Here is an 11,954-nt window from a genome sequence, read left to right as displayed (position 1 = left end):
GTGGTAGGGAGACAGGCCAGACAGAGGCCACAGATATTCTTGGTGCAGGATGATACTTGCTTAGGGAGACAGCATTTTGCACAGCAGTTCTGCCTGGCCTGACCAGTATCCTGGCCCTCCTAGCCTAGCTAATTCCTCTATATTCTAGGAAACAGAACTTTCTCGCTGCCTCTGCGCCAGCTCTGATTACAGAAAGCTGGGAATGAGTAGGTCCAGGTGGGGAGGTGGGGAGATACACTCCTGCTCGACTTGGAGAGCTGGTGGAGTATCCAATAGGTGCCTAAAGCAAATTCGTCGCGGTAATGAATGAATAACAGCTGCGCGTGTGCGCTTGCGCGCGGCGGGGGCGTGGCCCGGGGCAGGGGCGTGGCCCGTGGCGGGAGGGGACGAGGCGGGAGCCGGTCCCTGCGCGCGCAGGCGTTACTGGTCGCGCCGAGTCACGTGAGCGCGCAGGCGCAGCGCCGCGCAGCCCGTACCCTCACACAAAGCCCAGACGCGGAGAAAATGGCGGCAGGGGTCGAAGCGGCGGCCGAGGTGGCGGCGACGGAACCTAAAATGGAGGAGGAGAGCGGCACGCCCGGCGTGCCAAGTGGCAACGGGGCCCCGGGCCCGAAGGGGTGAGTATTCCACGGCTCCTTGTCCCGGGCCGGTCATCTTCGCGGCGGCCGGCGGCGGCTCCGTTAGGTCTGTTGGCGGCCTCCCACCGGCGCGGCCTCGGCCCGGGCCTTCCCCGCCGGGCCTTCCGAGGGTGGGGGCGGCCGAGGCCGTGAGGAGTGAAGCCGGGCGACCCGGTGGACGCCTCAAGGGTCGCACCCTCCTCGCAGGCCTCGGTCCTCCACTCCGCGGGTCCCTCTAGGCCGGGCCCGACGCCGAGGCCTGCGGCCGGGGCCCTGCGCACGGGGATGATGGCGCGGCCCGGGGAGTCGCAGAGTCCGCGGCCCGCTTGCCTGTCGGGTGACCTTGGGTTGAGTGGTTTCCCAACCCGCCCTCCCCCACCGTCCGTGGTCTCAGTTTCCCGATCCGTGAAGTGGGGGGAGGGGAGGGAGTGCGCGCGCAGGGTTTCGCGCGCGGCGAGCCTCGGTAAACGGCAGCCGAGGCGGGTAGATTTCATTCGGCCGGGACCGCGAGGCCGGTTCGGGGCGCCTCCTCTTCCTTTTCCCCTTCCCCCGCCCCGCGGGAAGTGCCTCGGCCAGAACCGCGCTAGCCCTGCGCTGTGGCTCCGGCCCGAGTCCCTCGTCGCGTCCTTCGCTCCTCCCCAGGTGCGCAGTACGTATTTGTAGAGAGTTCGGACCTTGCTGCTCGGTGTTCACCCTTAGAGACAAGAAAGGGTAGCGGAAAAGAAAGAAACTTCTTCCGTGTTCCAGGGGAAGCTTTTCCATCATCAGGCGGGCTCACCACTTGCAAACTTCGTCACCTTTTAAACCCAGCGTGGGGCTCTGTGCCGGGTCCTTGGTTTTTCAAGTTTAATTAAAGCTTCGAAGTGTTATCCTGTGTCCCCCCTGAAACCCACCCATTCTGATTACAGTCACCTGAAAGACGTCGTGGCTATGACCAACAGCTGTCCGGCCAGGAGGGGGGAAGTCTGGGCACACTTTTGATTTTAACACAAGTTAAAAAAACAAAAAATGTGGTAACGTGCATAACATAAAATTTACAGTTCTAGCCATTTTTGAATGTGCGATTCAGTGGCATTAAGCGCATTCACCGTGTTGTGCAGCTATCAACCCTTGTCCATGTGCAGAACGTTTATCTTCCCAAACAAACTGGAGCCTTTATACAGTAACTTATTCTCTATTCTCTCCCTTTCCCCAGGTTCTGGTTACTTGTATATACTTTTCTCTCTATGAATTTGCCTTCCCAGAAATTTTTAATATGCGTAACTAGAGTTTGATAGTGAATGTAGTGAAATTGCTTTGTTAATGAGCATTCAGTCAACACTAGCTTTGTTAAACTTTCTCTTCTTAGGTGGAGAGGAACAAAATACCATGGTTACTGGTCCTGAGAAATCACAACAGAAAAGGCATCCTGGAAGTTTTTCCAATACTTTACTGTTGAAAACTGGAAAGAGAGATGTTCACTTGGACTTTTTTCATCATCTATTTAGGGAGCTTTGTAGGATTTTTGAGGGCCATAGTTGGGGGCATTTAAGATACATATTTTTCCCGTATTTTATCTTTTAAAGCATTTATCACAGGGTGAAGTGTTGCTGGAACCATGTTAGGTGAGAAGTTGGATAAATTATAAATTAGTTTTCAAATTTCCCATTTTCCTGTGCATTTTCAGGTGGTCATTTTGTGATTGATTCATTTAAGATGTGGACTATTAGGAAGAACCTGAAGGCTTTTAGAGAGAAAATACCCCTCGTTGGAAAGAATCCAGAGTTTAGGACTGCTTAATAGAGGATATATTAATTAGCAACATTTAGATCGGTTTTGTGTGGCTGGTGGAAAACTTTTTTTTTTTTTTTTTTTTGGTGGTGTGAGGAAGCTTAGGAAACCGAGCTCTTTGGAATAAAGTCTTTGCCCAGAAGAGGAGGCAATTTACATTTCTGTAGTAGGGTAATTACGTTGTGAGAAGTAAAAGGAATTATCCGGCTGGGAGCTTGGAGGGGCCACCCTCCCTCCAACCTAACCTGCCCCCAGGGAGCTGTTGGAGGTGGATGTGAGAAGATGAATGGGGAGGGGCTGGGAGGAGAGTGTCTAAAGACTAGGGATTTTAGGTGTTTGCTTTGCTATTTGTAAGGAACTGAAGCTGCTTTAGCATTTTATGCTAAAATACTGGGGGCCGGCTGGTGGGCAATGAGTTCCAGGCTAAGGAATCCAGATTTTTATCTTGAAAGCCTTTTTAGGGATGGGAATTGCGTGAAGCGGTTCTTCTGACCTGTCTGTAGCGGGAGTGGAGTGTGCTGGACAGCAAAAAAGCAATGAGCAAGCAAGCTTGGTTGAGGACCCCGGATAGGAAAGCTTGTTTTCCAGTTCCTTTTCTCTTGGGTGTGGGAGGACTTGTTTTATTTTGATGAGAAATTTTCATCTAAAGGCAATCAAGATTCAGAGTTAGAGTATATTTAGTATGTTTTGTTGGGGAAAAAGCATTCATTTTAGAGGACTACATGTGGGTTTAGGTGTCCCGCCCCCAGTTAAGTAAAGGTTGCACCATATATTTAAAATCAGTGACTTAACCTATTCTTTTTCTAGATTAATCTTGTGACTGAATCAGAAAATTGAGAGATGGACTGGTCATTTCAAAAATAAGAAACTGTATTTAGTATAGCTTCCCAGGGAGGTAACGTTAACTCTGTTGTAGAACTGAGAAAAAGATTTTTTTTTTTTTTTTTAAACAATTGAGAAAACTCATTAAGGAACTTGACCCAGAGACCAGGGTGGCCATCTTGATTCCAAGGGCCTTGTTGCTTCCAGAGTGCTACCCCGGTAACCTCTCTAAACATAGTCAGTGGAAGTGTTTTATTTAAACCAAATTCTCTGCTTTGCAATGATTTGAGTGTTTGCTGTACTTTAAAAAGTGTATACTTGATAAAAAGGATTTTTGAGGCACATTACATTGTGAGCTCAACTTTAGAATGGGGGCCCCAGATGATTTGAATGCGTGCTGCCAGCTCCTTGCTTTTACTTTTTTCTTTGATTTTATTCATGGCTAGGCAAAGAGATCCTCTGCAAAGATTAGGTTGTTTCTTTTTGGGGTTCTCAGATGGGCTCTTCCATTACCATGTTTTACAGTCAGAGTTGAAAGCTGAATTGCTCCTCCCGTAGACTGTAGCGGCTGTGCCTAGGTGGCCTCAGCATCACTATGTAACAGCAGAAGGCTAGGACTGAATCCATCCCCGTCAAAATTGTTACAGAAATCTGTCAGTGCCACTGTTACTGTGTGCTGAGTCTCCTTCAGACCTGTAAGTGTGGCTAGTAAGGAACTGAAGCCTAGCAAGGAGATGGTGACGTTGGGGTTCAGACCTGGATATGTGATGCTTAGTTACCTGTCCTGCTCCTTTGCATATTGTGCTTAACATTTACCAAGCTGCTTTTTGTTCGATTGTTTGTTGATTCTCACGGCATCCCCGTGAGCTACCTTGGGTACAGGTTATGCTGGTTTTGTGGCTAAAAAACCAGCCAGGTAGAGAGCTGGAGTCATGAGTAGTGTTGTGAACAGTAAATACATTAGAGGAGCTGAGGACCTAATGTGAGCAGGGATTGGGGGAGGAGGGAATCTTTCCCTCAGGAGATATGATCAGGTTTTCAGGGTGTTGGGGTTGCCATTCAAACTACACTCTTTGTTGAAAAACTAAAAGCAATGAGAGCATTGAATAAGAGAAAGAGAGGGTAGGGATTCAGCAAATGTAGCAGTTTTTTGTGGCGCAGGCACTGTCTTTTTAGTTGTGGTCTTTAGGTACAGTATAATTCTAGCACGGTAGGGCAGTGACATGAAAAATGATGAGCTCAAAGAATGCAGTCAGTGAAACAATTCCATAAGCCATAGGAAACATACTTCATCTTAATGACTTGGAAGGTATTTAACAGGTATCTTACGCTTGGTTTTTGTTGTATCATGAAATAGATTGATGGAATGTTAGAAAAAAATTTTATGTTGCATCTGTTTAGAACTTAGGATGAGTGATCGGGTGCCAGAGTAGACAATGTTCATTGGGAGTTGAGAGCCAGTTAGCAAGCAGAGTATGGGTAAGACGTTTAGCTGGTCTAGGTATATCTCTTATTGTGGCTTCAGTCTCTGAAAGATTACTTTAAAGTCTACTTTATGTTGGGGCACCTGCGTGGCTCAGTGGGTTAAGTGTCCGACTTCAGCTCAGGTCATGATCTTGTGGTTCGTGGGTTCGAGCCCCGCGTCGGGCTCTGTGCTGACAGCTCGGAGCCTGGAGCCTGTTTCGGATTCTGTGTCTCCCTCTCTCTGCTCCTCCCCTGCTTGCACTGTCTGTCTGTCTCTCTCTCTCTCAAAAGTAAATAAACATTAAAAAAATTAAAATCTACTTTATGTTGGACTTACAAATCAAGTTATTAGAGTTAGTTTGAAATTCCACAAGCAGAAGTAGAAACTTTATAAAAAATCTGTATTGCTGAGGTGCGTGGGTGGCTCAGTTAAGCGTCTGACTCTTGTTTGACTCTTGATTTCGGCTCAGGTCATGATCTCACAGCTTGTGGGATCAAGCCTCGAAATGGGCTCTGTGCGGAGCCTGCTTGGGATTCTCTCTTTCCCTCTCTCACTGCCCTTCCCGTTTGTGCACACGTGCTCTCTCTCAAAATAAATAAAAATAAACCTCAGAAACTGTATTGGCGTTATTGGCACAATAAGCACACATATTGGAAACGTGCAGCTTGGTGTCAGTATTATGAATCCCTCACTGAATCGGTGTAATAAATATGTCTATGACGCCCACAAGTTTTTTCTCTCCTCTGTAATCTTTGGAGTTCTCTCCCCCTACCCCCAACCATAGATCTGCTTTCCTTCAGTATGCATCAGTGGTTCTCAACATAGTTGACTTTTTTCCTCTCCGGGGTACATTTAGAAGTGTCTTGGAGACATTTTTGTTTTTCACCTGTAAGACTGAGGGATGGGGTTGCTACTGGAACCTCTTGGGTAGAGGTCAGGGATGCCCGTAGTGCTGAGGCTGAGAAACCTTGGTGTGGATTAGCTTGCCAGATTAGATTTTCTCAAATACAGACTTTTATATGATGGAATCCTATGTTATACTCCTTGTTTTGGTCTGGTTTGTTCGAGTAGGATTGTGTTGAGATTCCCTTTTGTTGTGTATAGTTTTTTACTTTTTGTTGCTGAGTAGCATTTCAGCTTATGGTTCTACTACAATTTGGTTTTTCATTTACCTGTTTAGTAGACAGATTTCCAGTTTTAGGGTATTATAAATGTTGCTGTGAATAGTTAGGTACGAGTTTTTGTATGAATATATGCTTTATTTTCTCTTGGATAAGTAGCTGTGAATGATTGGGTCATATGGTAGGTGTGTGTTTAATATTTTTAAGGTCTGTAATCTAAATTTGGGGTATCTGGGAGTAAGCAGTTTATCAATTTCAAAATATAATCCACTTATAAAAATTTACTTTTTTTTCTTTAAATTTTTTTAATGTTTATTTTTTGAGAGAGAGATAGTGTGAGTGGGGTAAGGGCAAAGAGAGAGGGAGACAGCGACTCTGAAGCAGGCTCCAGGTTCTGAGCTGTCCTGATGCTGGGCTCAAACTCCTCAACTGCGAGATCATGACCTGGGACGAAGTTGGCCGCTTGACGGACTGAGCCACCCAGGTGCCCCTAAAAACTTATTTCTAAAAGGTTTTCGGAATTAAATGTTATAAATATCTTAGGGCTATAGAAGAATATTGCCCCAATTTTATCCTGAAGATAAGTGAGAAAATCAAATTGGGCATTCAGGATACCACTTTTTTTTTAAGTTTATTTATTTTGAGAGCACAGTCGAGGGAGGAACAGGGAGAGAGAGAATCCCACTTAGGCTCTGCCCTGTCAGCACAGAGTGTGATGCAGGCTTGAACTCATGGACCACGAGATCGTGACCTGAACCGAAATCAAGAGTTGGGATGCTGAACCGAATGAACCACCCAGGCACCCCGAGGATACCACTCTTAAAACCCTCACATTCTCAATAGTTGAATGTTTATTTTGAGTGGGATTTCTTTGAGGGTGGTCTGCAATTCTGTCAAGAGGGGTTGGTCGTGTAGATATTACTTAAGACAAAAGAAAAGTTTACGAAGGGGCAGGCACCTGGCTGTTTCAGTCCGTAGAACATGTGACTTTTGATCTCGGGGTTGTGAGTGCAAGCCTCATGTTGGAGGTAGAGATTATGAAAAGCATTTTTTAAAAAGAAGAATTGGTAGTGATCTTTGGGTTTACGAAAAGGTCAGTTTTTTGGGAAGCTGGAAGTGATGATAGTTCTGACCCCTTTTACTTAGGATGAAACTTCTCCGTGGAAATGATGAGCCAGAGAAGGATTGGGGTACAGAGTGCTGTGCTCGCATCTTGGGCATAATCCATATGAGCTGCTTGCTTGATGGTGAGCCGTGTGATAGGGATTAACCCCAAACCAAATACCCAGCTTCTGTGGTTAGATTGGGTAGCTAGTTTATTCTCAGCCATAATGATCTGCAGAATGTAGGCTAGACACTTTGTTACCTGCTTTGGCTGTAATTAGTTGTTTATACATTTTGTCACTAGTAGATGAACTGAGCAGGTCTGTGAAAACACAGATGCAACTATTACTGTGTCATGGACTTTGTGTCAGGATGATGTTTTTTAACATAAATCATAGAGTATTTAGGTTTTAAAAGAAACTAGATATTGAAATACTTTTTTATGCACAGACCCTCCCTGTAGGTCCATGAAGGTAGGTTGATCTACATTTTATTGATTTTTACTAACACTTTCCTCCTATCTGCCAGGAACAAGAGACACTTTGGCAGATGCACTCTTCGGCAGACTTTGGCGTGGGACTTTCGTATGGCATAGACAGGTGGTCTCTGGTGGTTGAGGGATTCCTTTGAGATCTGCTTGTGGTGTGCAGTCAGCCTGAGAAGGCTCTCGTGTGAACCTGGGTAGACCGTAGAATTCTAGGAATTTAGAGACTAGAGTGGCCATACCCCTCCACATCTGCCAGCCTCTGTGAAGGAAGTCTATTTATTGCATGTTGGTGTAGTTAAAATCATGGAGGAAGCTGCTTTCCTTACTTTTGCCTAGGAGGATACTTTCACTGGGTTACCACTTGGCACCCTTGTATTTGGATGTGAGGGACCAGCAGAAGAAACTCTGGGGTTTATAAAAAAGTTGCTAAGTTGATAACATTAAAATTTTCCAAGTGGGGTGGCTGGGTGGCTCAGTTGGTACGGCTTGTGACTCTTGATCTCAGGGTCATGAGTTAAAGCCTCATGGGGGGGCATATAGATTACTTGAAAAATTTTTTGGGGGGTGCCTGGGTGGCTCGGTCGGTTAATCGTCCGACTTCGGCTCAGGTCATGATCTCATGGTCCGTGAGTTCGAGCCCCGCATCAGGCTCTGTGCCAACATCTCAGAACCTGGAACCTGCTTCTGATTCTGTGTCTCCCTCTCTCTCTGACCCTCCCCCGTCTATGTGCTGTTTCTCTCTGTCTCAAAAATAAATAAACATTTAAAAAAAAAAAATCCCCCCCCCCAAGTAAATACTTCTCTAAGCTATCATCTGGTATTTGAACACTACTTTTCCCATGCAAGGAAGACGTATCCTAGAGTAAAGGTCAGCCCTTTAATTAAACGAAGGTGGGTTTGTAAATCAGTAATAGACAATCTTGGCTTTTTGTTTTTTCCGTTTTAGTCATGGATCACAAAGTCTGCTAAAATCTGTGGTTTGGGAGTTTTCTGCATTTTCACTGGGGGAAAGCATAGGGCTTGGTAAGCAGAAAGTGCAGGACCCAGTGTAGGAAGCGAGAGAACTTCCTGTGTCTGTTGGATCCCCATTTGTTCCTCATCACCTCTTACCGGTGTCTGCCTGTAGTCACAGGGGGCTGAACAAGAGTGGGCAGGCAGCTCACGGAGTAGCTTCACTTGGCCTGTGTGTGGGCCCTGCCCTGGCCGCACACACTGGCCTGTTTCTCTGTGCTGTCGCCTAAGTTTCCAGCCTAATGTCTGATTCTGTGCTTTGGAGGTTTGCTTGTGAAACCTTCTAAGCTGAATTTGTATCTGTAGAGCTTAGAAATGAAGTGTTATGGCATGGAGACTCCTGACACAGAAAGGTAAAGAGTATTATAGGAAAAGCCTCGCCAGAAGAACATTCACCCTTTGCTGAAGGTGGGATCGTTGGCTGCATATTGTCTTTTACCTACCTGGGTTGCTCAGACTTTGGTTTTCCTAGCGTTGTATAGAGAATGGCTTCTTTACTGTTAAAAAAAAATTGTGGTAAAATGTACGTAAAATATGCCGTTTTAACCATGTTAAGTATATAGTTCAGGGGGATTAAATACAATGTTGAGCATATACCACTGTCCATTTTCAGAACTTTCTCATCCCAAACAGAAACTCTCATCCATTAAACAATAACCCCTTTCCCAACTCCCTCCAGCTTCTGGAAACCTCTATTCTGTCTTCCTTATCTGTCTGACTTATTTTGCGTAGTATAATGTTTTCAAACTTCATCTGTGTTGCAGCATGTATCAGCATTCCGTGCCTTTTTATGGCTGAAGAATCTCTTTATGGCTGTACCACATTTCTTTATTCCATTCATCTGTTGGTGGACCCTTGGGTTGTTTCCACCTCTTGGCTATTACGAATAATGCTGTTTGGTGTACAAGTATTTCCTCCTTCCTGTCACTTCTTTTGGATCTGTACCCAGGAGTAGAATTGTTGGGTCATATGGTAATTACGTGTTTTAACGTTTTGAGTGACTGCCAAGCTTTTCTGTAGTGGCTGTACCATTTTATATTCCAGCTTAAAAAACATTCCCCCCCCCCCCCAAAATAAAAAGGTAGTTTTATTTGTGAAGTTAAAGTTGATTGGGCCTATGTGCACCAGCTCATTTCTGTTCCATGAAATCTTGCAAATCTTCCCTTCTTTTTTCCTGTTTCTGGCATGAAATGAAAACACCTTGGGCAGGGAGTTGGCTCCTGGCTCCTATCTCTATTATATCCCCTAGGAATGTGTGAAGGCAGAGGAGAGCACAGTTTATTGGGAATGGCTTCTTGATATGTGGGTTTTAAGGAGTGTGCTACTTTACCTTTCTGCTCTAGGAGCACTGAAGTTTGAATGTCTCAGAACAAAGTCAAGATTAGTCTTGTGATGGATGTAACTATGTGGAATTCTAAATCTGGCAAATCGAATACTGTCTTTCATGTTGTGCTAACATATGGACCCTTTTTTTTCCCTTCGAATTCAGTGAAGGAGAGCGACCTACTCAGAATGAGAAGAGGAAGGAGAAAAACATAAAAAGAGGAGGCAATCGCTTTGAGCCATATGCCAATCCAACTAAAAGATACAGAGCCTTCATTACAAACATACCTTTTGATGTGAAATGGCAGTCACTTAAAGACCTGGTTAAAGAAAAAGGTAATGGTACTGGTGGTCGAGTAGGGTAAGAAGGTTGATGTGTCATCTTTTCTGTGGCTAATTCCTTGGTTATTTTTTGTCAGTGGAAGTTGATCTGGGTAGAGCATTGTGTTCTGTCCAGGCTTGAGAGTTAAGCCGCTTTACCCACCCTACTTTTTTGTGTGGTCATGCACCTGTGTGTCAAACAGGGTGGTTTGTATGGTCCTTTGGCCTACAAATGATTTCACTGGCTTAATATGGTTAATAGGACTTTGATTAAGCTTGAGGGGAACCTCTTTGTGTTAAGGAAATTTTTTGATTTCTTCATATTAGGTGGGAGAGGTTTTTCCTTTAAAAATTTTTTTTAGCTTTTTAATTCTGGAGGGAAGGTAGTTTGTTTAAATTTTGTGGATGTCTTCCTGGGATCAAAATTTGGTAGTTGGAACTTGCGCTGCTCAGCTTCTAAATTCTAAAACATGAGCTTGTATTTAAACTTGGGCTTTTTCCACCCTGGGAAGAAACACGGGTTAGATTGGCAATTGGAGAGCTCAAAATAAGGCATCTGCCGGGCAATGCCGTTCTTGCCGGCAAACATCAGTAGCGGCCTGGTGTCCCGGGCCAGGGCAGGGGGAGCAGCCGAAGCTCTGCTGCCACCAGGAGGTCCTAGGAGGCCGGTTGTCCCTGTGGTCCTCTGCCTCACCCCCTGTGCACACCATACGGATCCTCTTCCTTTTCACATTCTTGTTCTGCTTTTGTCTTCTTTCTTTCCTGATTCTTGGCCCTGCTGGTGGCACTCAGGGCTGAAGAGATTGCTCAGCCCTGGTTGAGACAAAACTATTGATAGAGAACAATTTGTCTGATGCCTTGAGGTCTCCCCCAAGGGAAACTAGAATCAAATTACCCTTAAATGGAGTCTTTTTGAAGGACTGAAAGTTACTGGTTTTCTGGAGCATTCATAACGAAAAGAGATGCAAGTTTGAATTGTCCAATGATTAACATTTCAGTGGCAGAGATGCCACTTGGATAGGCCATTCTGGTATGTGTACTGGTGCTCCCAGCATCGGGTTTTGAAATTATGACTGGCCCACTGCCGTCATTGTCCCATCCATGACGCCAGAAGCACTAGGCACCGTGAACTTCTCTGTACAGTCACGTAGGCTGCTCCCGTGTAGTAGTTCTTCAGAGAACACGGATGGAGAAATGTTTCGGTGTGAGATTTGTTTTCCTGCCTCGATCAGCCAAATCATTCCTGCCAATGCTCCTAGGGCAAGAGTGAAGTTTCTTCTTTTTGTCTGAAGGGCGTGTCCTGTGGCATCCCAGATGCAGTGTTCTTGGTTTTTGGGACTGCTGCTTCAATACAAGCTTAGAATTTCTGTACAGTACAGTTGGGTCTCATTCGAATTAGTTTTTGGAATAACTCCCAAATTTGTGTTTTTGTGATTTGGTTGAACCGCTGAATTGCTACTTCCATTGATAATAAGGTATAGTAGTTCCAAGAACCAGGAATGTGGCTTTGAAAACGCAATTGTTAGAATTTTGTAAGAGATTGCAGGCCAAATTATTTTTTATTTTTAGGAGTGTGTGAACCAGTTTTGGGACATGATGGATAAAGTAGGTGACATTTTTACTGCTTTACCATTCAGTAATTCAGTTTTGGAAGCCTTAAAGCTGGTAGCAGCAGCAGCCATGACGTTTCTGGATGTAGAAGCAGTTCACCTCAATTTCCTATTTTGCACTGTATTAAGTGTGGGGCCAGCCTGGTGGTTTATTCGGATACTTCCAAACTGGTTCTCATATTCCCCTGGCATACTGCTATGAATGCCCTGGCTCAGCCCTTTCAGTGTATTTTTTTGGTGGTGTAACTTAGAATTACAGGTGTGCAGTAAATCAGTTATTTTAAACAAATCTTAAAATGTTCT

At 45.0% G+C, this 11,954-nt stretch overlaps 1 protein-coding gene across 9 annotated transcripts in view; it reads left to right on the top strand.

The window, feature by feature from the left end:
* Positions 1–469: 469 nt before the first annotated feature.
* Positions 470–11,954, top strand: part of HNRNPM (heterogeneous nuclear ribonucleoprotein M) — a 39,835-nt gene continuing 28,350 nt past the window's right edge. For 6 of the 9 annotated variants that reach the window (XM_032591073.1, XM_030293300.1, XM_030293306.1 and 3 more), the window contains exons 1-2: positions 471–617; positions 9,887–10,056. In XM_032591073.1, the coding sequence (XP_032446964.1) occupies positions 505–617; positions 9,887–10,056 (283 nt within the window). In that variant the 5' untranslated portion in view covers positions 471–504. Of the gene's footprint in view, positions 618–9,886; positions 10,057–11,954 lie in introns of those variants that run through there. The other 3 variants (XM_030293282.1, XM_030293322.1, XM_030293328.1) reach the window with 3 other exon arrangements.

The sequence above is a fragment of the Lynx canadensis genome, chromosome A2 (genome assembly GCF_007474595.2).
Source record: "Lynx canadensis isolate LIC74 chromosome A2, mLynCan4.pri.v2, whole genome shotgun sequence".
Classification (NCBI taxonomy): domain Eukaryota; kingdom Metazoa; phylum Chordata; class Mammalia; order Carnivora; family Felidae; genus Lynx; species Lynx canadensis.
The sequence above is the reverse complement of the archived record's forward strand: the minus strand, read 5'-3'. Positions and strand labels throughout refer to the sequence as shown.